Source organism: Penicillium antarcticum, assembly GCF_028974205.1.
Source record: "Penicillium antarcticum strain IBT 31339 chromosome Unknown utg000006l_segment0_segment0, whole genome shotgun sequence".
NCBI classification, from domain to species: Eukaryota; Fungi; Ascomycota; class Eurotiomycetes; order Eurotiales; family Aspergillaceae; genus Penicillium; species Penicillium antarcticum.
In genome coordinates, this window is record NW_026695304.1 from 2,651,324 (window position 1) to 2,675,726 (window position 24,403).

At 45.9% G+C, this 24,403-nt stretch overlaps 8 protein-coding genes across 8 annotated transcripts; 4 read left to right on the forward strand and 4 right to left on the reverse strand.

The window, feature by feature from the left end:
* Positions 1-1,328: 1,328 nt before the first annotated feature.
* Positions 1,329-3,435, reverse strand: N7508_007077 (transcription factor domain-containing protein; the record flags this gene model as incomplete). Its single annotated transcript, XM_058465142.1, has 7 exons — positions 1,329-1,548; positions 1,615-1,832; positions 1,881-2,366; positions 2,422-2,705; positions 2,756-3,174; positions 3,236-3,357; positions 3,409-3,435. 7 exons carry the CDS (start codon positions 3,433-3,435, stop codon positions 1,329-1,331), a joined length of 1,776 nt encoding a protein of 591 aa, XP_058318995.1.
* A 797-nt stretch (positions 3,436-4,232) lies between these two features.
* On the forward strand, positions 4,233-8,582 carry N7508_007078 (ABC transporter permease/ATP-binding protein; the record flags this gene model as incomplete). The annotated part of the gene is made up of 9 exons (XM_058465143.1): positions 4,233-4,412; positions 4,467-4,544; positions 4,605-4,720; positions 4,774-4,828; positions 4,890-5,491; positions 5,544-6,120; positions 6,168-6,738; positions 6,791-6,963; positions 7,020-8,582. The coding sequence occupies 9 exons, from the start codon at positions 4,233-4,235 to the stop codon at positions 8,580-8,582; spliced, it is 3,915 nt and encodes a 1,304-aa protein (XP_058318996.1).
* Positions 8,583-10,316: 1,734 nt separating this feature from the next.
* On the reverse strand, positions 10,317-12,217 carry N7508_007079 (uncharacterized protein; the record flags this gene model as incomplete). Its single annotated transcript, XM_058465144.1, has 3 exons — positions 10,317-10,993; positions 11,042-11,906; positions 12,146-12,217. 3 exons carry the CDS (start codon positions 12,215-12,217, stop codon positions 10,317-10,319), a joined length of 1,614 nt encoding a protein of 537 aa, XP_058318997.1.
* Positions 12,218-13,163: 946 nt separating this feature from the next.
* N7508_007080 (uncharacterized protein) lies at positions 13,164-14,414 on the reverse strand (the record flags this gene model as incomplete). The annotated part of the gene is made up of 3 exons (XM_058465145.1): positions 13,164-13,734; positions 13,784-13,906; positions 13,957-14,414. 3 exons carry the CDS (start codon positions 14,412-14,414, stop codon positions 13,164-13,166), a joined length of 1,152 nt encoding a protein of 383 aa, XP_058318998.1.
* Positions 14,415-15,973: 1,559 nt separating this feature from the next.
* Positions 15,974-16,219, forward strand: N7508_007081 (uncharacterized protein; the record flags this gene model as incomplete). Its single annotated transcript, XM_079040912.1, has 2 exons — positions 15,974-16,008; positions 16,054-16,219. 2 exons carry the CDS (start codon positions 15,974-15,976, stop codon positions 16,217-16,219), a joined length of 201 nt encoding a protein of 66 aa, XP_078897041.1.
* A 345-nt stretch (positions 16,220-16,564) lies between these two features.
* N7508_007082 (LLM class flavin-dependent oxidoreductase) lies at positions 16,565-17,659 on the forward strand (the record flags this gene model as incomplete). Its single annotated transcript, XM_058465146.1, has 1 exon — positions 16,565-17,659. One exon carries the CDS (start codon positions 16,565-16,567, stop codon positions 17,657-17,659), a length of 1,095 nt encoding a protein of 364 aa, XP_058318999.1.
* A 675-nt stretch (positions 17,660-18,334) lies between these two features.
* Positions 18,335-19,808, reverse strand: N7508_007083 (MFS transporter; the record flags this gene model as incomplete). The annotated part of the gene is made up of 4 exons (XM_058465147.1): positions 18,335-18,390; positions 18,435-18,608; positions 18,667-19,653; positions 19,712-19,808. The coding sequence occupies 4 exons, from the start codon at positions 19,806-19,808 to the stop codon at positions 18,335-18,337; spliced, it is 1,314 nt and encodes a 437-aa protein (XP_058319000.1).
* Positions 19,809-22,363: 2,555 nt separating this feature from the next.
* Positions 22,364-23,926, forward strand: N7508_007084 (uncharacterized protein; the record flags this gene model as incomplete). Its single annotated transcript, XM_058465148.1, has 1 exon — positions 22,364-23,926. One exon carries the CDS (start codon positions 22,364-22,366, stop codon positions 23,924-23,926), a length of 1,563 nt encoding a protein of 520 aa, XP_058319001.1.
* Between the last annotated feature and the right edge of the window lie 477 nt (positions 23,927-24,403).

Sequence of the window (24,403 nt, forward strand, 5' to 3'; positions counted from 1 at the left end):
TGATATTTCTGTTCACGACCAACTGGGCCGCGGTTGCCCTATCCGGGACAGTGCATGCAATAAAAAAGATTCCAAAAGATTCGGTAACTTACAGCGAAGACTCAAACAAGCTGAGAGGCATGCTTGGTGCCGCGTTCAATGTCACTTTTTGGGGAGTTTTGCATGCGGCTCTGCAACTCTACGTTACTTGCAGCAGGTCTGATAATTTTCGTATCAAAGCTAGGACTCATCGCGTAAGGACTCTCGCTCTTGGCCTGTTTCTTCCATCGCTGGCCTTGATACGATCGATGCATCATGCAAGCAACGATTTAGTGCCAGCTTTGTACTGGCAAGGGATGGAGTCCTCCCACCATGTGTTCGTTATGGTTCTTGCAACTCCATCGGGAATACACATATTTCCTTTGATTGTTGCTTTGATATTCTACTTGGAAATAATGCCATTCCTTAGAGTGATTTCCAGGAAGTTAAAAAGAGTAACTGCTGGAGGCGCAATTCCCTGGGCGACATTGCGGTACTGGATGCAAATCTTACAGCAACTAATCTTCATTGTCGATCTTCTTTTACTCGGAGTCAGCACTATTATGTTTGCAATAACAAGGAGCCAAATATGGGCTCTTGTTCAATTTGTTGCAGGGATTCCATTTATGAGCCTCCACTTAATCTTTTTGGCCCCGATATTTGCATTTTCGTGTTTGCTGTGTGCCGCCGCGTATTACGCTTTCAGGGCTTACGTGACTCACGGTGTGAAGGCCTTTGAGTCTTGTTTCTTCATGCCGTGCGCTCCGCAGTCCATTAAAGAAGAAATTCAATCTTTTGCTTTGTTTGCGGGTATTTTGCTTTTTCTGGGGTGGGAAGTCTTTCCCGTTTTGACGAGGTGGTTTAAGGAACGGTATCAGAACAGGAGGGGATTCTTTCAAGACGTGGAAAACCGAATGTGGCAACTTGAATTGAGAATATTGATGAGATCAGTGTACAGTGGTAATGAAGCTTTTCGGAGGAACCGGAGTCAGAGAGAGGATTGACCGTGGAGCTTTTTTTTGACTTGACCGAGGAACGTGCTGAGAACTTTGGGCAGATCAAGAAACACTATCCTTACATTATGCGTTCGACAATACAACATTGAAATTAGCAGCTCAGATATAGCTGAATGGATATACCTGCTAATGAGAGCTCCTAACACTCTGTTTTGAACCTCACTTATACTTTCACTCCTTCTTCTACTTCTATTTCTACTACGCACGGTAGAGTAATTCAAAGTAATACAGTAGAGCCTTGGCTCTCTTTCTAGAAACTTACTCTTGGTTTATGTATCATCTGACATTAACGACTCAAGATGGACAACTTCGACCTCGATGGCAAGCAAGCACCATAGCCTTCATGATAATCATTACAGGTGTCAGCTCTGTTCGCTCCTCAACCATTTTTTGAACATAATCACTGATCCAGGTCACTGAAATAATATCTGCTTCAATCCCAGGACGCTCAGGATTCCCAATGATATCCAAGCATAGTATAAAGAAGGGAATGAACTGGTGCAGTAAAATGAGACTGGATTTAGGAAAGCTTTTAGTGACGCAACAATCATGTTGGAATGGGATGTGGCTTTTTGCATACCTTATTCCCCAGAATGCGTGTAGTGATGACCCGACGATAGACTGGAACATTTGAACCGATTTTCTGGAAATATCCACACTTTGAGGTGGTAGTTTGTGCCTGTTCTGGTTGCATTTCTTTGACTGGTGAAGAACAACGAGGAATTTGTAGCTGCTAAACACCATGTCAACGCAAAACCATGTGTCTACTTGGGTCTTGGCCATTCTAACAAGTTCGTCCTTTCTTAGGTCAGCATAGGTAACAAAATTCAATGGGGTACATCGTACTGTATTCCAGTCAGACATAATCAACTGCACCTCTTGAAGGAAGCTGTCGATTGTTGCATCGTGCAATACTGGGTCTAGATCTGGAGCCAAGTCCATCCAGTCCAGGTACTTCAGCACGACCAAGGCTTGTCGCATAGAAGCTAGGAAATGGATCTGGATAAAACGAGAGCCTTCATCGTCGATGCCAGTAATAGTGGGATCAGGGAAATTGACCTTCCAGGACCCAGCCGGCATAAGAGTGGGCTTGCCGAAGGACAATCTGAACAGACAATCCGTTCGAAGCAGGTGCCAGAACTCGAAGCGCTTTCTGTTTTTATCTGTTTCAATTTCGTTGATATTCAATCTTTCTGTGAGAGGTGGCTGGCCATCTGTTCCTTCTGGATTCCCGTCAACGGAGAAGTAACCCAATGCCTTGGCAATCTTGCAGGCGTGGCCCAGCATCTTCCAAGCCACATCGCTATCGCAGGCTTCTAGCGCCATTGATGTCTAATTTATTGTCAGTCTTATTTAATATCAACCAAAGTTTGGTCGATTCACTTGCCATCAAAACTGCAACAAAAAGATCGGGGTAAGCGTTCTGAATATTCTCTAGCCAAAAATCGCTGAGAGCAAGGCACTTTCTGTATAGATGTCTAATCAGACTGCCGTTATCCTTGTATGGTCTGGGATCCAATATAATCCCTTGAAGGCGAATAGTATGATAGATAATTTGTGAAGTATAGTCAAGCTGAACGTGAGGGTTATCGAGTAGGTCGGGGATGGATAGCAAGAAACCCTTCTCCAAGGGAATTTTGAATCCTTCGAATTGGTAGCACTCATAATAATCTGAGGAACACATTAGCGAACAGTTGATTTAATACAGAAAACAATCTTACTTTGAATGAAACTCCTTGTAGCTTCTTTGGGTATTTCGGGAATCGTTGGGGTTGGGTCAGCTGCTGCGTTCTGCAAATATTCAATTTCAGACATTGCAGCAGCGATGGCTCCCGTGCAACGTTCATTTTCGAAAAAAGACGATTCGACCGTTCGCAGATGACTGAAAACATTGGAGAAGAGCAGTGCCCGACTCTGTGGGTCTTTGATGCGACTCAAGATACTCTCAATAACGCTTGGTATGGTCGGAGCATGGGAGTTATCCGAACATAAAGGTTGATCAATATTGGAAGAAGACAATGATGTCGGAATATCGCCATGATCATTAATATCTGGAGACTTCTCCAACCCCCAGCGATCTTCTAGGCGTTCAAGGCGGCGAAGAACGTCTGATAGAACACCATTTTCATTGGTATCGCTGCTATAGTCCGTCAGTCAAACACGCCTGGGCTATTAAAGCCAGATCATAAGCGATCAGTTACGCTTGCTTCTTCGTTCGTGGCTTGCGTGGTACATATGTACACTCCGCACCAATAGATTCACATTTGTCACATCGAGGGGCGACTCGATCACATCGAATCTTTCTAGACTGGCAACGACGGCACTAGTATTTTTGATTAGACGTATGCTCTCATTATTAGCTAAAGAAGCTCACCGAAATATTCTTCAAGGGGGTCGTCATATCGCGTAGTTGATAAGAAGAGGTTGGAGAAGCGGGAATAGCAAAGTCCGAGAGTCCGCATACGAACTTGGAATATGTGGGTCCTACGGTGTCAGTTCTATTGGCTAAAAAACCACTCTGTTGCCTACATAGCCTCACTTTAGCCAGACTTTGCTCTTACTTTCATAATACTCTGTCCTTACTTTCGTCTTAGATGCATCTTTAGTAGGAGCTATAATTTTTGCTTGGTGGAATTAATAAAAGTATAAAGGATATATACACGAAACCCTCAAAGCGACCGTTTCGTTATATGTCATTTTTGCCCTACTCGACCTCTCCTTGATCGCGTCTTTTGTCGCATCTATTATACTTTTATTCAAGTGTCTCGAGTTGAAACTATCTTGCAACATGTGCTATCTAAGGAAATATACAAATATGGGTTATAATATGAAAAAAAAGCAAGAGTCACAAGCGGTAAAAGGGGGAAATGACTTATGAGCTAATGGCATCAAAAAAACAGTTCTACTATATGTCCGAAAGTCCGGGCTCCACTTTGCCCTCTTAGGCCCAGTCCTACCACAATTCAACTATATCCCGATGGGAGGCCTTAGCTATTCTATTCTTCGGCCTGGAGCGATCAGTGCACTCTACCTATCAGAATCAAATAAAATCGCCGAACCACTTTCCCGACTCTGGTTTCGTTTTTTTGCACCTTAAGCCAGTGTGCACGTCTGCCTTCATATATATATCTTGGATCTTCCCCTCTTTGCGGAATATGCTTCATCTCACATATTGAAACTACGCGTCTTCCCAGAAAGATGGGAGCATTGCAAGATGTGCGTTCACAAGAGACCGCGACTGGAAAAGCGACTACAATTGAAGAGTCATTTCTAGCATCCACAGATGATCATTCCAACGATCAGGTCATGGATCTCTCGAAAGAGACCCCTGAGGTTAAAGATGCGGCCCAACAGCCTACTTCACTCAAGGATTATTTTGTATGTTGTTTCTCGGGTGAGATTTGGATGTGATCCTGTGCTGAAACATCTCAGAGAATTCTATCGTATACGACCACGAAAGATCGCATGGTCTTCGCGGTCGCCTTGGTATGCGCTGTGGGGTCTGGTGTGGTATGTCATTTCACTATTCTCTTCTACCAACCGGAAGATCTGAGACTAACCATAGATCAGCCCTTACCGATCATGAACATTATCTTTGGTGGACTGGTTGGTGAATTCAATTCATATTTCACCCCCGGAACGTCGACCACTGAAGCCGAGTTCAAGAAATCAGTCAGTCGGCTGAGGTAGGCAACTAGTTATTTCACTCTGTCTCCTAGCAAAACTGACTCTCTGGAAGTCTGTACATTGTGTATCTCTTTATTGCAAAGTTCACGTTGACCTACTTCTCCATGGTAACCACCCAAGGCCCCAAGATATTCAACATTTGGAAGAAGCTGATCCACTAAAACTCAGTACTGCTTCCGTGTTATCAGTCTTCGAGTCTCCGCTGCCCTGCGACTGGAGTATATGAATTCGCTTTTCGCTCAACCAATCAGCAAGCTTGACCAAGTTTCAGCTGGAACAGTCGTCAATACAATCACCACTCTCTCCAACTCGATCCAACAGAGCGTATCTGACAAGCTGGCTATTTTATTCCAGTCTACCGCTCTTCTAATCGCTGCATATATCATCGCATTCAAATACTCATGGGCCTTGACCCTCGCCACCAGCTCTTGCATTCTGTTTATTCTCGTCGTCTGCAGTGTAACGCTACCCGCCATCTCCCAGATCCAACAAAAGACGGACAAGGCGGACGAAAAACATTCGGCGATTGCAGCGGAAGTCTTCGGCTCAATTCGAACCGTGATTTCGCTGGGAGCCGAAGCGCCTCTAACCAATAAATATAAACAATGGGTTATGGAATCCCGAGACAGAGGCCGGAGCATGGCTGTCTTTCTAGGGTTCCAGTTTGGACTAATTTTCTTTGCCATGTACGCCAGTTACTCTCTGGCATTCTGGCTTGGCTTGAAACTATACCGAGAGGGTCACATCCATGACATTAACACTGTCATTATGTAAGTGATTCCGCTACTAGTTACTATTTTCTCATTCTGATTAATCATGCAGTGTATTCTTCTCGATCATGATTGCAGTGAGTGTTCTTGGGAGTATTGCAGCCCCCTTGACGATGGTGTTCAAGGCAGCCAGTGCATCGACCACATTCTTTGAGATCATTGACGCAGAGAAGATTGCCGCAGGCGGCCTTCGTGATTCGGAAGCACTAGCTCAGGGTGATATTGTCTTCCAGAATGTGGACTTCACATACCCCACGCGGCCGGATAGCAAAATCTTCCGGGGACTAAACGCTCGATTTGAAAGAGCCAAAACCACAGCGTTGGTGGGTCCATCGGGGTCTGGAAAAAGTACCATTGTCGCTCTTCTAGAGCAATGGTATACACCAGAGCAAGGAAGTATCTTCCTGGGTCAACGAAAGATCGAAGACTTAGATGTCAAATGGTGGAGGTCTCAGATAGGACTCGTGCAGCAAGACTTGTTTCTCTTCAACGATACGATTTTCAAAAATATCTCATTTGGTCTTGTTGGTACAAAGTGGGAAAATGAGCCTGATTCTGTGAAGCTCGACTTGGTCAAGAATGCATGCAAAGAAGCATTTGCAGATGAGTTCATCGAGCGTCTTCCAAAGGTACGTCAGCTGTACTCCTCACGGTTGCGTTTCTCTGATTGTTAAAGGAATATGACACAATTGTGGGAGAGAATGGTACAAAATTGAGTGGCGGCCAAAGACAGCGTTTGGCTATAGCCCGAAGTATCGTGAAAGAACCTACTATTTTGATTCTGGATGAAGCCACTAGCGCGATTGACGTCCGTGGAGAGAAAATTGTCCAGGCAGCCCTTGATCGAGTCGCCGAAAATCGGACCACAGTCGTGATTGCACACAGGTTGTCCACTGTTCGACGCGCAGATCGCATTCTGGTTCTCAGGAACGGTATTAATGTTGAGGAAGGAACCCACGAAGAGCTTCTTGCCATAGAAGACGGGCTTTACAGGAAACTTGTCAATGCCCAAAGACTCGAGAGCGCCGCTGACGAGGATGACGAAGCCGGTCCAATGGAGGTTGCGGAAGTCTTGAAAGAGGAACTTGAAAGGTCCACTGCTGTCGTTTCTGAGCAGCAACAGGAAACGGACAAGAGGAAGGTAAAGCATCGTGGTTTTTTCCGAAGCACGGGTGTCTTCATTTACGAAGCAAGAACGCATTGGTTCCTTTGCCTCAGTGCTTCGTTGGGAATATTGGGTGCTGCGTGTGAGTCCTTGGCTTTGATTATGTTGCAGTGCTGGGCTAACTTGTTGTTAAGCTGCTTTTCCATTACAAAGTTGGCTATTTGCAAACCTCATCGATGTGTTCCGTCTCACAGGACAAAAGCTTAGCGATGCCGCCAGTTTCTGGGCTTTGATGTTCTTTGTTCTATCCCTAGGTATAGCCGCCTGCTATGCTCTGGTCGGGTACTCAGCCAACAGGCTCTCCATTGTAAGTGATTAGCTTCTTTCCTCACGTTAGAAAATCATGGTCTAACCAAAATTTAGGAAATCTCCTCGTCTTGTCGAACAGAATACTTCCAAAACATTCTGAGCAAGCCCGTGCCATTTTACGACATGAACGAAAACGCCTCCGGCTCCTTGGTTTCGCGTCTAGCCACTGACCCGAAGCAAATTCAGGAATTGATCGGTTTAAACGGAGTTTTCCCAATCATTTCAATCTGCAGTACCATAGGTTGTATCGCAATCGCCTTCTCCTTTGGCTGGAAACTAAGTTTAGTGACGGTGTTTGCTGCTCTGCCCTGCATCTTCCTTGCCGCATTCATGCGCATCCGATACGAACTGGAGTTTGAAGCTTTAAATACAGCGGTATATGCTGGGAGCTCCCAATTCGCAGCAGAAGCTATCGAAGCATTCCGGACTGTGTCGGCCTTGACCATGGAGAATTCAATCTTAGATAGGTACTCCGGTCTTCTGAGAGAACAACAAAATCAAGCTTTCCGCAAAGCTTGGATTGCGACATTGGTGTTTGCTTTCTCTGACAGTGTTGAGCTCTGCGCTATGGCACTTACCTTTTGGTATGGCGGGCAGCTTCTGGCTTCCAAGGAGTACCAGCCAGCCTCTTTCTTTGTCGTGTACATGTCGATCATTCTCGGTGGTCAACAGGCAGGTCAATTCTTTAGTTTCGGCCCAAATATTGCTCAGGCTACATCGTCCGCGAATCGGATTTTGAACTTTCGACCGGGCTTGGAAGATACCAGTGCCTCATCTGGACAGCCCATGGCTGACCAATCTCGCACCACTGGAGCTCAAATTGATTTTCAAAATTTAGGATTCAAATATGCATCACAGGAAGTCCCCTTATTCACGAGTCTTGACGTTAGCATCGAAAGTGGCCAGTTTGTCGCGTTTGTAGGCCCATCAGGTTGCGGCAAAACCTCTTTGATATCGATCCTGGAGGGATTCTACAACCCGTCTCGAGGGACTGTTCTCATAAATGGCCTGGATATCAGCTCCGTTGATCAAAAATCATACCGAAGATGCCTGTCACTGGTGGCTCAAGAGCCGCGACTTTTCGAAGGAACAATCCGTGATAATATCACACTCGGACTCGATAACTCCGAGTATACAGAAGAAGAGCTGGTGCAAGCATGCACCGACGCCGAGATTCACAGCTTTATCATATCACTTCCAGATGGATACTCTACAGAGCTAGGAATAAAAGCACAGACAGCTCTTAGTGGAGGCCAGCGGCAACGTTTGTGCATCGCGCGGGCCCTATTGCGGAAACCTAATTTGCTCCTCTTGGATGAGGCCACGTCGAGTCTTGACTCGCAATCCGAGAAAATTGTCCAAGCTGCCCTTGAGCGACTGGCGGCACGGAGAAGTATGACCATCATTGCGGTTGCACACCGACTGGCGACCATTCAGAAAGCAGATGTGATCTTTGTCTTTGGGGAGAATCTCAGTGGGAAAGGATCGCGTGTTGTTGAACGGGGCTCACATCAGGATTTGCTTCAAAATAGGGGGATGTATTGGCAGATGGTTCGCATCACATTCCTTGTCTCACCACTTGTGCTTGAAAACTTACTTACCATTTTTCAATTTTAGTGTCAAGCAAATGGGCTGGATCGATAAAGGCCGTCCACATACATTACGGCAAAGAAAATTTCTGGGAGGGAATGGCCAAATTGATCATTAGGGCCTTTCTAGGCACGTGCACGAGCCACCCAATCTTGTATTATAACATCCAACTCATCTCAAGGACTGAATATAATTTCCACTATGTCAAGGAAAAGGATTGTAGGGTAGTCGATACAACATGCAAGGTGAAAGTCACGGAATCTGTTGGTCAAGGGCAATTTAGGCCAAATTTTGTTTGCAGGTGATGGTTATTTCAGCATTAGAGGAATTCCTCATGCTTGAGAACTCATCCTCGCTCTTCTTTTAGTCCTTAGGTTTCGCAGAGCCATTGATTTTTCCATTCTCTTTAGGGCGTGGCCGTAGTAAACTGCCGTAGCGGTAACGAAATGTGCGGTCAATGCGGAATGGGAAAGCGTCTGCGACACGTGTATCTTACTTTTTTACCTCCCGAAATTGCTTTAGACCTAACTTGGCCCAACTCTTACATAGTTACAATTATCAAAGTGCTCTATCATCAAAATACCACACTGTTACTTACGTTGGCTCTGGTTCATACGCTAAACTATGATACTTTTCTAGTATAACCTCCTCGAAAAATCAAGAATTAAGCAGAATAATCGATATTTCTTATTACTAACCACCTTTTCAATTGGCAACTTTGGGGTGCAACTTTTACATTTAGTAGAAGTTTGCGTGATCAAAGTGTATACAACACTTGTACCTTTGGAGATTAGATATAATCACAACAGAAATCTGATGTTCCTTCTTTAGTTTGAGTATTTTGTATTAAATAACTGGCTATATATCAATTGACTATAGTAGTCTAGTATATAGTAAGATTATATTAATCAAAGGTGTTTTTTGGTAGTGTTAACCCTGATTGTGAATATCTATGATGGGGGTAGGATGAAACTTTTGAGGACTAAGGGGTAGGATTTAGGGTGGAAATTAGATTATTACTACGTTTTAGCTAGGGTTTCTGGGTTTTCTAGGGTTTCCCTACGATATTAGGTTCGGCGTATATAGAGGTAGGGCACTCTAACTAATTAGTCACCGTCTTGAAGTAAATTTTTATGCAATTGATATATCGCGTTTGTAATATTCACTATCTATAGTTATTTTTATATCGTTAGTTTCTCTATTCTCTCTTTGTCCCTTATGTACATTCTTATGCAATTTATTACATCGCAAAGTTAGTAGTCTAAGTTTGCATCCTCTCTTTACCGTAGTGATCAAGAGAATCTAAGCTATCTTACACTATCTAACTATATTTACTAGCCAAAGGATAAAGTCCGAGATCTCAACGGATCCCAGGATTAGTAAATCGTTTTCTGGGTCCTGTTGAACTTTTTCTGAGTCCCGTTAAACTGGAACTCGCGTCAAAACTAGCAGTTTTCTGAGCCTAATTTACCATCACCTACCGTTGTGATGTAAACCGAACAGTTAGATTGGAGTAGGAGGAAGTGGCATCATGGTTGAAAGCTACATCCTCGCGACAGGGCACATAACCTAACCGAAAGGTTACATTTGATCACTGAAGTGGTTGTCCTTTCGGTACAAGAGCTTCTCTCCGGATGTCGATTTCGTTAGGCGGTCATGTATGTATAAGAATAGCCTTGCTCTAACATTGCAACGAAACTCCATCTTGAATTGACGACCATCAGTAGTTGTTGCCAGGGATATATACCTCCACGAGCCGAACTAGCCAAGACGGGCGTGACGGTCTTCTGCGCGCTGCTTTCGCAACCGCGAAGCATACCTGACGCCAAAACCATGCTTCAAAACCTCGCGAATTTCTTCAAGATGTAGTCCCGACATTTCAGGGTAGAAGAGTATGATCATCACCCAGCCTATGAACGTCAGACACGCATAGAACCCAAAGGCGCCGGATGGCGTGATTCCTTTCATCATAGACCAAAATGTCGAGGATACAATGAGATTTGAACCCCAACAGCAGCAAGTCATATACATAGTACCAACGGCGCGAACCTCCATAGGGAAGAAGTCTGCACTCATCCAGGCGGTGTTGCCAATAGACACGCCGTAAAAGAGCACGAAGAAAATGATAAACACTAGAACGATGATAGCCGGTGTTGTAATGGACTTCGTTGTCACTTCAAGTGTTTCCAGGTCTACGGGGATGTATGCGAATGATACTGCGACTGCGACTAGGCTGGCTGACATTCCCCATGCTGTTGTTATCAGGAGACGTCGACGGCCGAAGGAGTCCACGACTAGCATGTTGACTAGAGTCATTCCTAGAATTGTTCCTGATACAACCAGACCGACTGCGACGGGATTGGAGAAGCCGACTAGTGCGAAGAGCATACCGGAGTAATACATCAGGACATTGAAGCCTGACATTTGACTGATGGTCACTGGATGATGTTAGTCAAGTGCCTCGCAAAAAGAGATGACAAACTTACTCAGACCACAGGCACACACCAAAGCACGGAAATAAGCGGAGTTGGTGTGGAGTTGATTCAAGATGGACCACCTGGTCTGGTTACCAGTAGAAGCCCGCGACTCCCGGACACCAGCTTCAATAAGAATGGTCTTGTCCTGAACCTGCTCAGGAGTTGCAGTCATGAAAATACGGTGCAGGACTGCTTGTGCTTCCTCATACTTGTCGTGATACACCAACTGGCGTGGAGACTCCGGGCACAGCGGAAGCAAGACGGCCAAAAGTATACTAGGAACGCCGCCCAAGCCAACCATATACCGCCATCCATTGGGGACACTAGAAAATGCAGCACCCAGGCCATAACTAATGACCCGCCTTCCAGTCATGCTAACATTGTTCAATCCGATCATGCGACCGCGGTGCTTGGTAGGTGCGATTTCAGCAATGTAGGCTGGCACAATCATTGCTGCAGAGCCAACTCCAAAGCCGACAATAAATCTACCAACTGCCATCTGTGGAACAGAGTAAGCCGTGGCTTGTAGAATCGCTCCCACTGTGAATAGAGCACATCCAATATACATAGGCGCTTTCCGTCCATATCGGTCGGCTGTCAGACCAGCAATGATAGATCCCACAAATGCCCCAGCAGAACACAGAGATGTGATCATCTCTTTCTCGCTTGCTGACAGCAGATGACCCAGACCGTCTTCGAGGTATACCAGGACGGCTGAGATGATTCCGGTGTCGTATCCAAACAGCATGCCACCGATAGAGGCAGTTAATGCGATGAGCCAGATGTACCATCCCGTGTCTGTATGCTCGATCTCATCAAGGTCGACGGCATCGTGAATTGTTGCTTTTGCCACTTCTATCTGGGTGCTGTTGGGCTTTAACTCTTAGTCTTTTTCAAGCGATTTTCGCCCGTCTTTGAGTGATGTAGAGGACATAATTCAAGTGTAGTAGGATTGTACTCAGCGTTATAAAAGCTGATGCTATTACGATCATTGACTAGGGCTGAATGCCTCCTTTATATCTGTGAACCAAGTCAAGGCATATCTCTACAGTCCATAATCGGCAAGTCTGCCCTGTGGAGACATGGAGATCTGGAGTAATGCGGGGAACATACTGGGGTAGAATACAGACAGCAATCGCCGCCGAGATTGTCTCGATTTCTAGTCAACGGCCCAGTCTTGTACATTTTCAGTCTTGGCGGCTAAAATTCCTTTTTTGGGTAACTTGGCCCCAAACTCACTCTGCGCCTCTGGTATGTTCTTATTGGCTGGGACTGCGGAATGATGCGAGTACAACCCCCTTCATTGGTGCTCGCTACAAATGACACCTTAATGAAGAATGCAGGTGTGGCTAGACAGTCGCACCTACCAAAGCAGGGAACACGCGCCGCCGTTTGCCTCACAGGGGGAAAGTTCTGAAACGATAGTATAACCCTCAAGCTCTTCTACGGCAAAAAGTGACGAGGAAAGGAGGCATCATCAGTCAGTTGTGCATGTGCAACCGGTGAACAGGCATTTCAGCTCCAAGGTGTTTATTCGACAGCAAGATGCATTTAGCAGATTGGCACCAACAGTAATCCAACGTGGGATGATAACCCGCTTTCTTTTTTTTGTGAGAATATGTCAAGCATGTAGCTGGTTTACCAGGTGATATGCTCGACTAAGCCAACAGATTGTTTTGATTTAATAATTGTTGTTCAGTCCTAACTCACCACATTCCTAGTAGACGCCGTCCCTTCATGTGGTTAGGCGCCTTCCTGTACAGAGTCAAGTTAGAGTACAATTGTGCCTAAAGACTCGTCCGATTGGCTATAATGCTTGTTCGTTTGTCAAAATCACCTTGAACTTAGACGCATAAAACACCGCCAATAGCCCTGCAACACAGTACACTATCTAATTATTTGAATTTAGGCGCTAACGATGAGGCTCTGTGATGGAGGTGAAGAAGTCGCGCCTATACGCGCCCCATGTTTTATCTGTTTGCACTCTGTATACTCGTACTATGTGCAGACTCGAACCATAGTATTCATAGAAGAAAAGCAGAATATTAAGATACATGAGTGAATGTTTGTCAAGCAAATATGAACTAAGATCATATGTAAAGACGTCCCAAGAAACCAGCCATCCCCAAACCTAGTCGTCATAAGCCACAATAACCTGGCGACTAACGACAATATCAGCCTGTCCGGGTCTTTGACCGTTATCAAGAATATCCTTCTGGCTATCGCCATCACTCAGACTGCCCCGTCGGTTGTTTTCGATGGCAGACGTGGTGGTGACGTTCTTTCCGTGCTCGGCGAGCTCATAGTTTCGTGAGAACATTGCGCCTCCAGTGCGGTGAGAGCTGAGTCCGGGTGACTGGTGGTAGTTCTTATAATCGGAGGTCTTGCGATCGCGGAGGATGCGGAATAGAGGTCGGAGAGTTGCGATATTTCCAACGATCATACCGAGGCCGTTCTCTGCAAATCCCCAGATGACGACGTTGGAGACCTCGTATAGGAAGTCGGTTTGGTTGGTGAGTGCGACGGTATATTTCAGACGGACACAGGCTGAAAGAGAGGCACTATGGGTAACAAATGTTAGCTGAGGGGCGAGCGAAGGAGGGAAATTCAGATTCACACACAAGATACCCAGGCCCATAAGACCAACGATTGATATTTTGGTGTTGCGGTTGATCTGCACGTTCCAAAGGAGAGGAACTGGCCTATTTCTGTCAGTCTGTTGTTGCAGATAGATATATCGGCAACTCTTACAAGAAAGCTGTCACCCAATCAGTGAGGATGTTCACAGCAGTACAGGCATAGTAAACGTCGGCAAGGACATAGCTTGGCTGACATTTGCCTCCATTGTCGAGGGCTTCTTGACTCCAGGCAGCTCTGTAACTAGGTAAGCGGGTTTCTTGCAGTTGGATCGTGGAAAGACCTACTCGACGGGAATGCAGTTGATCAGAATGAAGACCAAGGCGATAATGTTCATGACCACGAATGTGGCAATAACAACATATTGTACATAGAGGTACATCTTGCGACCTTCTGCGACTCGAATCAACATCCAACTGATGCTGAGCTTGATGGGAATGATCGCAGCGCAGTAGCCGACTTCGAAGATGAGGAAATACTTATTTCCTTCAGACGAGTACTTTTCATTGCCAGGCTCCGCAAGTGTCGAGTTGTGAATTCCAATTCCATTGAATGCGCCTCCAACACATCCTGCCACTAACACAGCAAATGGGATCAAGGCTCCTGTCATGATCCAATCCTCCATTCCCCATGACTTGCGAGTCAACCTGCAGTAAACTCGCAAGCCAAACGTCAACAGACCCAATATCGTCAGCATGATCGTGCTGCCAGCTAGAGCCGGGGCCGCATCGGTGTAGATTGCCATGGTGTTGTCAATGGCGATGTCACTCAGCCTTAGGGTGCTGTCAAGGGCCGGTTTGTCTCAAAATCTCGACTCCTGTCAACCTGGGGTTGAACTTTTTTGTGGAGCGATTGCAAGGGTGATATAAAAAGGAGGGTCTTTGCCACTGCCGATGGTTGTCGAGGCCTAGCTCAGCTAGTGTGATACTCTAGTGTTGTTTTAGGATGGCCGGGAAACGATGTTGCTGGAAAGCCGGCACTTCGGAATACGAAGACCCTCCAACCTAGAGTGATCGTCCATTGCGCTTGGCGGTCCGAAGGGGATACTGTTTAATAATTGGTTCTGCCCAGTTCAACCCTATGGAGATTGCCGATAGCGCTGCTGATTTGACGTGGAAGGCGTGGAACTCTGCCGCAGAGGAGAAGGAAAGTGGACGGAGTCTCCACACTCAAGCCCTAGTGTCGTCTAGACCTGAAAAAAGGACAGCCACAGGCGACTCGTAGATGATTATCGTCAGGAGTTGTTTCAGATGTCGCATGATTCGTGCGCGATTATCACAATTCTGCACTAGATCAGTTATGTGTTTAGCCAAAGTATATTCCAGCTTAGTCTGCAACCTAACGACTTGTGGACCAATTAATACCGGTAAATGCTAAGGATCTGACGCCAACCAGACTGCCGGGATCGAGTCGCTTATTCAGTAGATTAAGCCACAGGATAACGATCTCGTATTACTGTCCCCACAGTGAAGTCCCATTTTTAGAGGCAGGGCTATACGACTGGAGCGAGATGTTAATCTGGACGACCCATACCGGGGATTTAATTTGTTGCACACTGGCCGACCAAATTTACCCCTGGGTTTGCCCCATAGAGTCTTTCCGACCTCTATGGTTGGTCCTCTAAGCGAGCACTCTGGTTGGCTCGGACTGCCAAGTCCGCGCAGGCTTCCGATTGCTAGGCTCACCTACCATGGTTCATCGTAAGGTTGGTCTACAGCAAATTCCTATACAAGCTTAGTATATCTGTCTAGAATGAAACTTATGGGGGTACGGCTTTGAGGGAAAAAATATTCAGGCAAACTACTGAAGCTATGTGGTACGGAGTACGCGCCAAACATGTTTTACCAGGGATAAGAACGCGTGTTGAGCTCCTCTTTACAGCGCGACCAAGGCCAATCACTAATGTCAACACTATCAGGGGTACCATGAAGTTTGTATTTGCTATGGTTTGAGGACATACTTGGCCTACTTGAGGATGTCTCTTGCTTCAGTGGAAGACCTGTGAGCCGAGGTGACAATGGCAGTGATGCCAGCTTTCGGACCTTGCAATCGACGTGCTACAACCTACGAGACAGTATGCCATTACATTCTCTGGAAAGAGTTGCCACGCTTGTTAGAAGTGGAGCACCTTTCGAAGAGGTGGATACACCTGGGCAGAGTCTTTTTGGACATCTTCGTTGCCCGTCGGATTTTCCGAGCAGCTGTACAGAAAGTAGCATAGTGCAAATAATTGTGAATTGAGTGTCAGTAAGATACTAGAAAGAGACATATATGCTCGATTCAGTAGACGCAAATCTGAAAACAATGGCAAAACAGAAACAATGTCGGAAACGACTTGGGTAAAACGTGTGTGCAAGGGCAAGAGCAACAAAAACATACAACAGTAAGGATTCGCTAGTGGTCACCCACCTAACTACTAACTTACCGGCGTGTGGCTTAAGTACGGCTGAGCGGACGGGAAGCCCTGTTCTCCACACCCTGTGGTCGTATGTACTAGATGGAAAACTAAAAGGAATAGTATATCGCGAAATAAATTATCCAAACTACTAAGAGGGAGATCTTCCACGAAGAAGATTCCCATTGAACAGACTAAGATGTCAGTGAACAAAACGGCTGACCCACTTTTGGATGTCGCGTGACTAGGATATGAGCAACTGCCCTACTATCTTCACTCATCATCATCAGATATCGGCTTTCATAGATGCTAACATATCTATTTAATTGAGTATCAGCCAGGATGTATAGTTTATGATTTGTAACCTCGACTCGGAGGATATTCTTGCGTGCTAAGACGCAATCCATGTATATCTCGCGTGATATCAGCCCACCAACAAAGTAATAAAAGGCAGGTATATCCAAGAGATCAGACTAAATTTACACGAAGAAAAGTTCAGAATGCCCGAATTTATCAGCTTGACGTTCCCTAATGCTTCAACCGAGCTCGACCCTATCCCCAATGCATCCATTGATCCCGAATACCTCATACGCTATGCCCGTACTCTAGATGATTACGGATTCAACTATACACTTGTGCCTTATGATTCGTCTTCTTATGATCCCTTCACTATCGGCGCAACTATTTTATCCGCGACCAAAAGCATCAAAGTCATCATCGCCCTCCGGCCAAACACTTTGTACCCCACAGTGGCAGCAAAAGCACTAGCAACTCTCTCCCAACTAGGCCGCGGTCGAGTCGTCGTTCACTTCATTGCCGGTGGAAGCGACATCGAGCAAGCCAAGGAAGGAGACTTTTTAACGAAAGATCAGCGGTATGGAAGATTGGAAGAGTATATCAAGATTCTGCGCCGCGCTTGGGAATCCGACCAACCATTTGATTGGGAAGGGCAGTATTATCAATTCAAACAATTCAACAATAAAGTCTGTCCGACTGCTAAGATCGAGATCTCAGTCGGCGGTTCCTCAGACGAGGCGTATCGAATTGGAGGTTCGCTGGCTGATATCTTCGGGCTGTGGGGCGAACCATTGAAGGAGACAAAGGAGCAGATCGATCGCATCTATGCCGAAGCTGCCAAGGCCGGCCGTGCAGACTCCGATAGACCTCGCATCTGGGTGACATTCCGTCCTATCGTCGCCGAGACGGATGATCTTGCTTGGGCGAAGGCTCATCGCACATTGGATGCCTTGTATCAGCACCGCACAAACGGTCAGGGCAAGGCCCCTGTCAATGCAGCAGCGCCTCAGAATGTAGGCTCGCAGCGCCTGCTTGATATTGCGGCTCGTGGGGAGGTCCAGGATCGTGCGCTTTGGTATCCCACTGTTACCGCAACGAACGCGCGGGGCGCGTCCACTGCTTTGGTGGGATCGCCGCAGACTATCACTGATTCGCTGATTGACTATGTTGATCTGGGTGCTGATCTGATCTCGGTTCGTGGTTATGATAATCTGAATGACGCTATCGATTATGGTCGCTTTGTGCTTCCCAACGTTCTTCGGGGTTTGGAAGAGCGGACGAACGGGGCTTCGGCTTAACTATGAGACTTTGAAGTCCTATATATAACGTTGCTTCGCGACTAGAATGTGATAACTGATTATACCTCTTCTTGCATATTTCTCTGGGGAAGAGCACTAACAGAATTATGAAGCCAATGAAAACACTGAACAGCTTCCCAGCGTCTTTTTCCTTTTCATAAAATAGCATACTATCGATACAATCAGAGCCGGTAATTTCGCTTAAGTATGACCGCTGCGCGGTACCATGCTGAAGCCGAGGATGCGTATTCCAGGCTCCGGGCGGGAAATCAAAATAGGCTGTCGAGCTCAGAAAATGTGTGAGAAATATCGGATGTTCTGTTTAATGACGAAATGTTAATACAGATATTGTTACAGCGGTGATTTGGTGGTCATTTTACGCACTTAAGCCTCTTTCTAAACCTTGAAGTTCCCGTGGCAGAGCCGTACTATAATCGTACCTCGACAAGTGGGGCGAGAATGGAATTCAGCATGCAATATTTCACTCGAAAGAGGATCGATTATAATCTGAATCATTAGGCATGTCCCTCAAGGCCCTATACTGTCTTACCATCTATCTTGCCCTTTTCCAATACACAATTCCCGCTGTTGCTGCATCTGTAGTTTTATTATATGGAATGTCAAGCAATTTTGCCCAGTACTATCTCTACCCTTGGAGTGTATCACGCAATGTGTTTATTTCGATAAAAAGTACCGGTTTGCAGAGAAAGCGATGATAAGATATGAGAGGCCTAATATCATCAGTAACGTACATCAGTGATTTAGAAGTACTTACCCCATGCCCAGGTCATATATTTGAAGCCTATCAGAGCCTTGAGGACCCCGCCCAGAAGGGGGCCGATGCTCAGGCCAAGAGAGCTTGCAACATCAAGCATAGCAATAACCCTTGATGTCCCACCGTTGGTACCAAAAATACCTGGCGTTCTTTCCTGGTGAGCTTTAGCAGCAGCTATAAGGGATCTTTTATTAGTTCCAGAACAAGTTTTGTGGAGAAGGGCATAGCTTACCAGTGAGCTCTGCTGGTGCAATACCTGAGACAAATGGTCGTAATGTACCTATAGCGATGATGCTAGTTATGCAAATTGCCTTGTTCCTGAGCTGACCCATTGCTATCAGAACTGTGGCTTGAAGGATAGCGCCGAATACAGCAGGAATCCTTGCTCCGATACGGTCTCGGACCCAACCGGCGAGAGGACCGATTATCAAACCCGGAATGACAAGACCGGAAAACAGCATACCAACCGTGCTAGAGCCCCAACCGAAATTTTCCTGAACATACAGAGGAAGAGTAGCTTCAAAGCTTCCAGTAACCGTCACGCTCATGCCTGTAATCAACAAACATGTTACAACACGGCCGTCAAATAGAATAATACGCCAGAAACTATTTTCTTCAGACAGACCATCTTGTTCTTCGCCCGAGATCTCCAGTGGAGAAAATCCAGTGGAAGCAATGTTCGGCGAAGGTAACGCTTTTGGTGGAGGTTCAATCATGACAACACGCGCTATAAGGTCTACTGTAAGAACCAGAATCGGGACCGACCATGTAGCCCAGTAGCCAGTCGCTTCCAAGAGCAGCCCAGATATTACAGGACCGCTGATTGTTCCTGAGTTCGCAAACGACAACATCAACCCCATTCCAAAACCTACCCTATCTGGGCTCATATTGTCCGCGACAGTTGCAAACCCAATAATCCATACAGCAGATCCGGCGATGCCTTGCATCACTCGACCAAAGATAAGTATATGGATGGTATGAGCCCCTGCGACAAGACAAGTGCCCACAATGCATAAGCTTAGAGATATTAACAATGGCATCTTCCGGTCTGGGCTCTTGTCGGCAAGATGTCCAATTATAGGGCCAGTGACCACACCCAGAACACCATAAACTCCAAGAACAGTCGAGATTAACTCTTGAGCATGAGATGGGTCTGATTGAAGGCGGTTCATGAGCATAAAGTTGAGAATGGGAACTAGATATCCATATAGGAAAGTCTCTGTTTCATGTTAGTGTGAATTTGAAAGTGTCTATCTCATTTGTTCAGGTGTATATACCAGCGAACAGCGCAATTGCGATTGTTGCAAGAACGAAAAATTGCGACGAGCGCCATCTGTGGCCAAGAGAATATGACTTCTCACGGATTTCAGCCATGATGAGAGGCGCGCTTGAAACTTGAAATTGGACACCGCAAGGAACTACATCAGGGTTTCGGGAAGCACAAAGCTTAAGAGGCAAAGAGATCGGACATTCTGAAGAACCAGAAAGGGGTGAGATGAGGAATCAAGGGATTGGAAAATATGATGTAGACATGCAAATAATGCGCATGGCCAACAATAGAGTAGGACTTACAAAAAAAAGCAACGAAGAAGCTCTCTAAAGGGGCCATCGATCTCGGAGGGAAATAGCCTGTGCGATGAAGTCTTTACAAAATTGAGGTGATCTTCACAATGATTTGCAATTTTGGTCGATCGCTTGTAGTATCCAAAAATGATTGGCCGATGATCATATGCTTATTCAGAGGTTTAGGTTGCATGTAGTGATCCAGGAATAGCCGATCATTCGTATTGCAGATGCGGTATTCCTCACATCCCTTGCGACCACTGACCAGTATTTGGCTAGGATCCTCAATGGGGGGGGGGCTTTCTTTTTGCTCTTGGGTTATTTTGATATTGTATTTCTGTAAAAGGTATTCAGTAAGATAGTGGACAATACAAATTATTGCATGTAGTTCATCCCAATCGCCCTCTATCACATAGAATACTTGAAAACTTTTGTCTCAACGCTAACAGATTATCATGGAGTATACGCGTTATGTAACATCTCCGGTGATAATTCCAGCTTGTAGTTGAGGCTTAAAGAAGTACATCATGCACAGGTTAAAAGATATACCTTTCGCGCTGAGTGACTTTGAACCAATCAATCTGTTGACATATTCGGGTTTGAATCGAACCAGGTATCATCCTCAGGAGAGCTTGGTAAAAAGACAAATAAAACAGTTCTGCACCATGAAGACATCAACTTCGCAAATAATGTTAGCCAAGTTACCATGGTGTTTAGGAGCGGACCACTAACTTATAGAATACGTTACAGGCTAGCAAACCTTGTACCATCTTTGTCCCGACATCTCCTCTTGTTTGACATAATCCTTGTTTCCTTGCCTTTCCCTGTCCCTTTTCAACAAATGTTGAGTTCAGAATATCGATTGCATCTCTTCCAGCAGAAATAATCTCTATGATTTGCAGCCATTTGGAACTGTTTTGAGCGGAAAGCTCTTTTGTTGACTTGTCGCAGATTGCGCAAAACCTGGTCTGAGGAGTTTTCAATCGTCATTTCATATCCCTGCACTATACTGTAACAAGCGACAGTAGTCGTAGACTAGAGGGCCTCGTATAACAGGGTAATATCAGAGATTGAGTCCAAGAGGTTTGGATGATACCAACTGTGTTTGTGTGACTGCGCAATCGGACCGAGACCTCCTTAATTGAGCTGATTATATCTTCGAAACGCTGTCAATACCACGAAGATCTAACGGCTCTTTACGTTACTTAACACCGTTCGCGCACACGCAATACAATCAAGTTTCGGGGAAGAGCTTTTCGCCTGGCACGAATTGCATTTGCAGTCTTCCCTTACTTTCTCATCTTGAGTTACAATCAAGTCATTTTCGGAGGACTCATCTCGTTCTCGGGTTTCACCGATAAAAAGAAAACAAGATGAAGAGCCAAGAAATATCCCAAAAATGAATAAAGAGACATAAACTCCTTAGATGAAGGATCGATGGGATTCCAATGCACCGGTGACATGATGAGTATCTAGTCGACCTGGGTAGGCGAAGCGATTTCATGCACCGCGTTTGAAGTACCCCAGTTATTCATTGGGCGAATCATAAATGGCATGGGTGCCGGGGTACTCGCCACGGTGGTTCCTATGTGGTAGTCCGAATGCTCTCAGGCCACCAACCGCGGAAGGCATCTAGCTTGCCCACAGATGCAGATGTGCACGGAGACGAATCCAAGGCAAAGATAGAGCAGATGAAGCATTCTGAGCCCCGATCTGTAAAAGACCAATCAATTGAGAGGATTTTGAAGTATAAAGGGAGAATGATACAATTTTTTGAATCAGTCTGAGCACGCACTTGCTATCTATGGAGCAACTCCCTGACCTGAGATAACTTATATTTAGTACATATAGCCAGGTTTCGATAAAAACTCAGTTTTGCGGGTAGAGACTCATGCGAGTAACTGAGTGTTAGCTGCAACAGTAGAAGAGGTATGGAGCCTTGATGAAAAGCAGCAAACCAATTGGGTCCTCCCTTGAGGTCGTTGTCCAGCAATTGATGCCTGAGTCTCAAGGCATCAAGCGACATTTGGTGGCTCTAGGAACAAATCCTGCCTCATTTGTAATTTGAATGAATTTGAGCCACGTTCTAAGTGATTTTCGTCATACCCAGCTCATCTCAGCTCATCTCAGCTATATGTCGATACATCATCAGTGACGGAAGCCGAAATGGTGAGATCGGACTTTTGTGAAAGTCCGCGGAGTTTCGCCAACTTGCAACTGCGTACCTCCAAATCTCCATGGCTCCAACACAAAACAAAAAGAAATACGACATGCGTTCGATCATGATTTATAAAATTGTTCCATTCCCCTTTTTTTTTTTTTTTTTAATTGTCTCCCATCAATATACTTCATCTCCCTAGCACACCATGTCGTCCACCGACGGATCGACCACTCCCACCATAATGAGTAAACCCGACAAAGAAGTCATCTCAAGCCCAGGGGCTGCCGAAAAGGCGGAGCCAGAGACTGAGCCCACAACATTCTCCTCCACCTTCCAAGAAGCTATTTTCATCCTCATTATCGGCCTATCACAACTATTCTCCGTCGGCGGTTTAGGCGTTGCCGCCTACTCAATGGAGCAGATCGGTACAGCTCTCGGCACAAACAGCAATGGCCAGATGTCTTGGTTCCTAGCTTCATATTCCCTCTGTGGTGGCGTCTTTGTCCTAGTCACCGGTCGTCTGGGTGATCACTTCGGCCATAAGTACGTCTTCCTCTTTGGCTGGATTTGGATGGCTATCTGGTCTCTGGTTTGTGGTTTCTCCCACGACGTCAAGTTATTTGATATCGCTCGTGGAATGATGGGAATCGGAAATGGCGCTTTAGTCCCCAACTCCTTCGCACTGTTGGCGCGGGCATTCCCTCCTCTGTCTGTGAAGAAGAATATCGCCTTTGCTTTCCTGGGCTTCTGCGCTCCGTCAGGCTACATCTTCGGCGGATTGATCGGAGCTGCTTTCGGTCAAAAAGTCACCTGGCGGTGGGGATTCTGGTTCTGGGCTATCGGCTGCCTCGTTCTCAGTGTGGCAACCTTTGTGATTGTTCCTCACCGAATCGGCTCCCCGATCCCGGGACTGAGTCTCCGCCAATTTGACTACATTGGTAGCTTGCTCGGCGTGTCAGCCCTTATTTTGTTCTCATTTGCTTGGAATCAGGCTTCGGTCGTTGGCTGGCAAGAGCCATACATCTATGCCTTGCTGATTGTCAGCGTCTTTCTGCTCGTCGGATTTGTCTTCTCCCAATCCCGCGTCTCTGCACCTGTCCTGCCCAACTCCCTATGGCGTCGCCCTGGCTTCGCGCCAGTGGTCACTGCCATGGCATTTGGATGGATGTCATTTGGAATCTTCCTCTACTACACCACCGTCTATATTCTCACTATCCATAAGACCCAGCCGCTTGCCGCAGTGGCTCAAATGGTTCCGCTGGTTATTGGTGGACTATTTGCTACTACAGCTGTTGGGCTCTTCGTCGCCAAGACGCCTGCTCAGTATATCTTCGGCGTGTCCATGTTCTCCTTCTTCATCGGCAACTTGCTCATGAGCTTCGTGAACTACTCAAATGTCTACTGGGCTTTCATCTTCCCTGCTTGTTTGTTTGTTGTCGGTGGGCCCGACTTGTCTTTCGCCTCGTCTGGAATCCTCATTTCCAACGCTGTCCTTCCTGAAGAGCAGGGTGTTGCTGGATCATTCATCTCAACGGTTGTGCAGTACTCCATCTCTATTGGTCTCGGCATTGCCGCCACTGTTGAGTCGCATGTCAATGAGGGAGGAGAGAACCCTATTCTTGGCTACCGTGGCGCGTTCTGGTTGGGAATTGGATTTGCGGCCGTGGGATTCTTCGTTGTGATTTTCTTTGTTCGCGACCACAGATTTGAGTCTGAGAAAGGGGACCAGTCCGGCCCAGAAGCTATCTCCGAGACAGCGGAGCTGTGATTCGATTTGCCATATTTTGAGTCTGATTTTGTTTCTTTGGTCTTGTTGGTCGGTATTTACCAATTTGACCCAAATAATAGATACCAATAGATTGATCTGAAATATGATGTCTCGGTAACGGGAAATTAGGTGGCTAATTGGGTAGATGCTAGGCAATTTACCTATAACACGGGTTTCAGAATGTACCGAGTTTCCATAAAACATTGAAAAATTTGTATAAACACACAAACAAAAGTGTAATGTTTCCTGCGTCAGACACTTGGGAGCTACAGCGGGCGAAGACTGAGGTGCTGTATTCTTTTAGTTCTTGTTCTTTTTGTTGTTTGCGAAAGGAACGAGGGTCTCACATACATGGAAAATCTCTTTCGCGTCGAGGAAAAGAGTGGTTTGCTGATGCTTTATAGTTTGTTCATACCATCTATATACTGGAAGCAAGTAGTAGGCTGTCTGTAAAATTATTGTTTTTACATTGCTTCT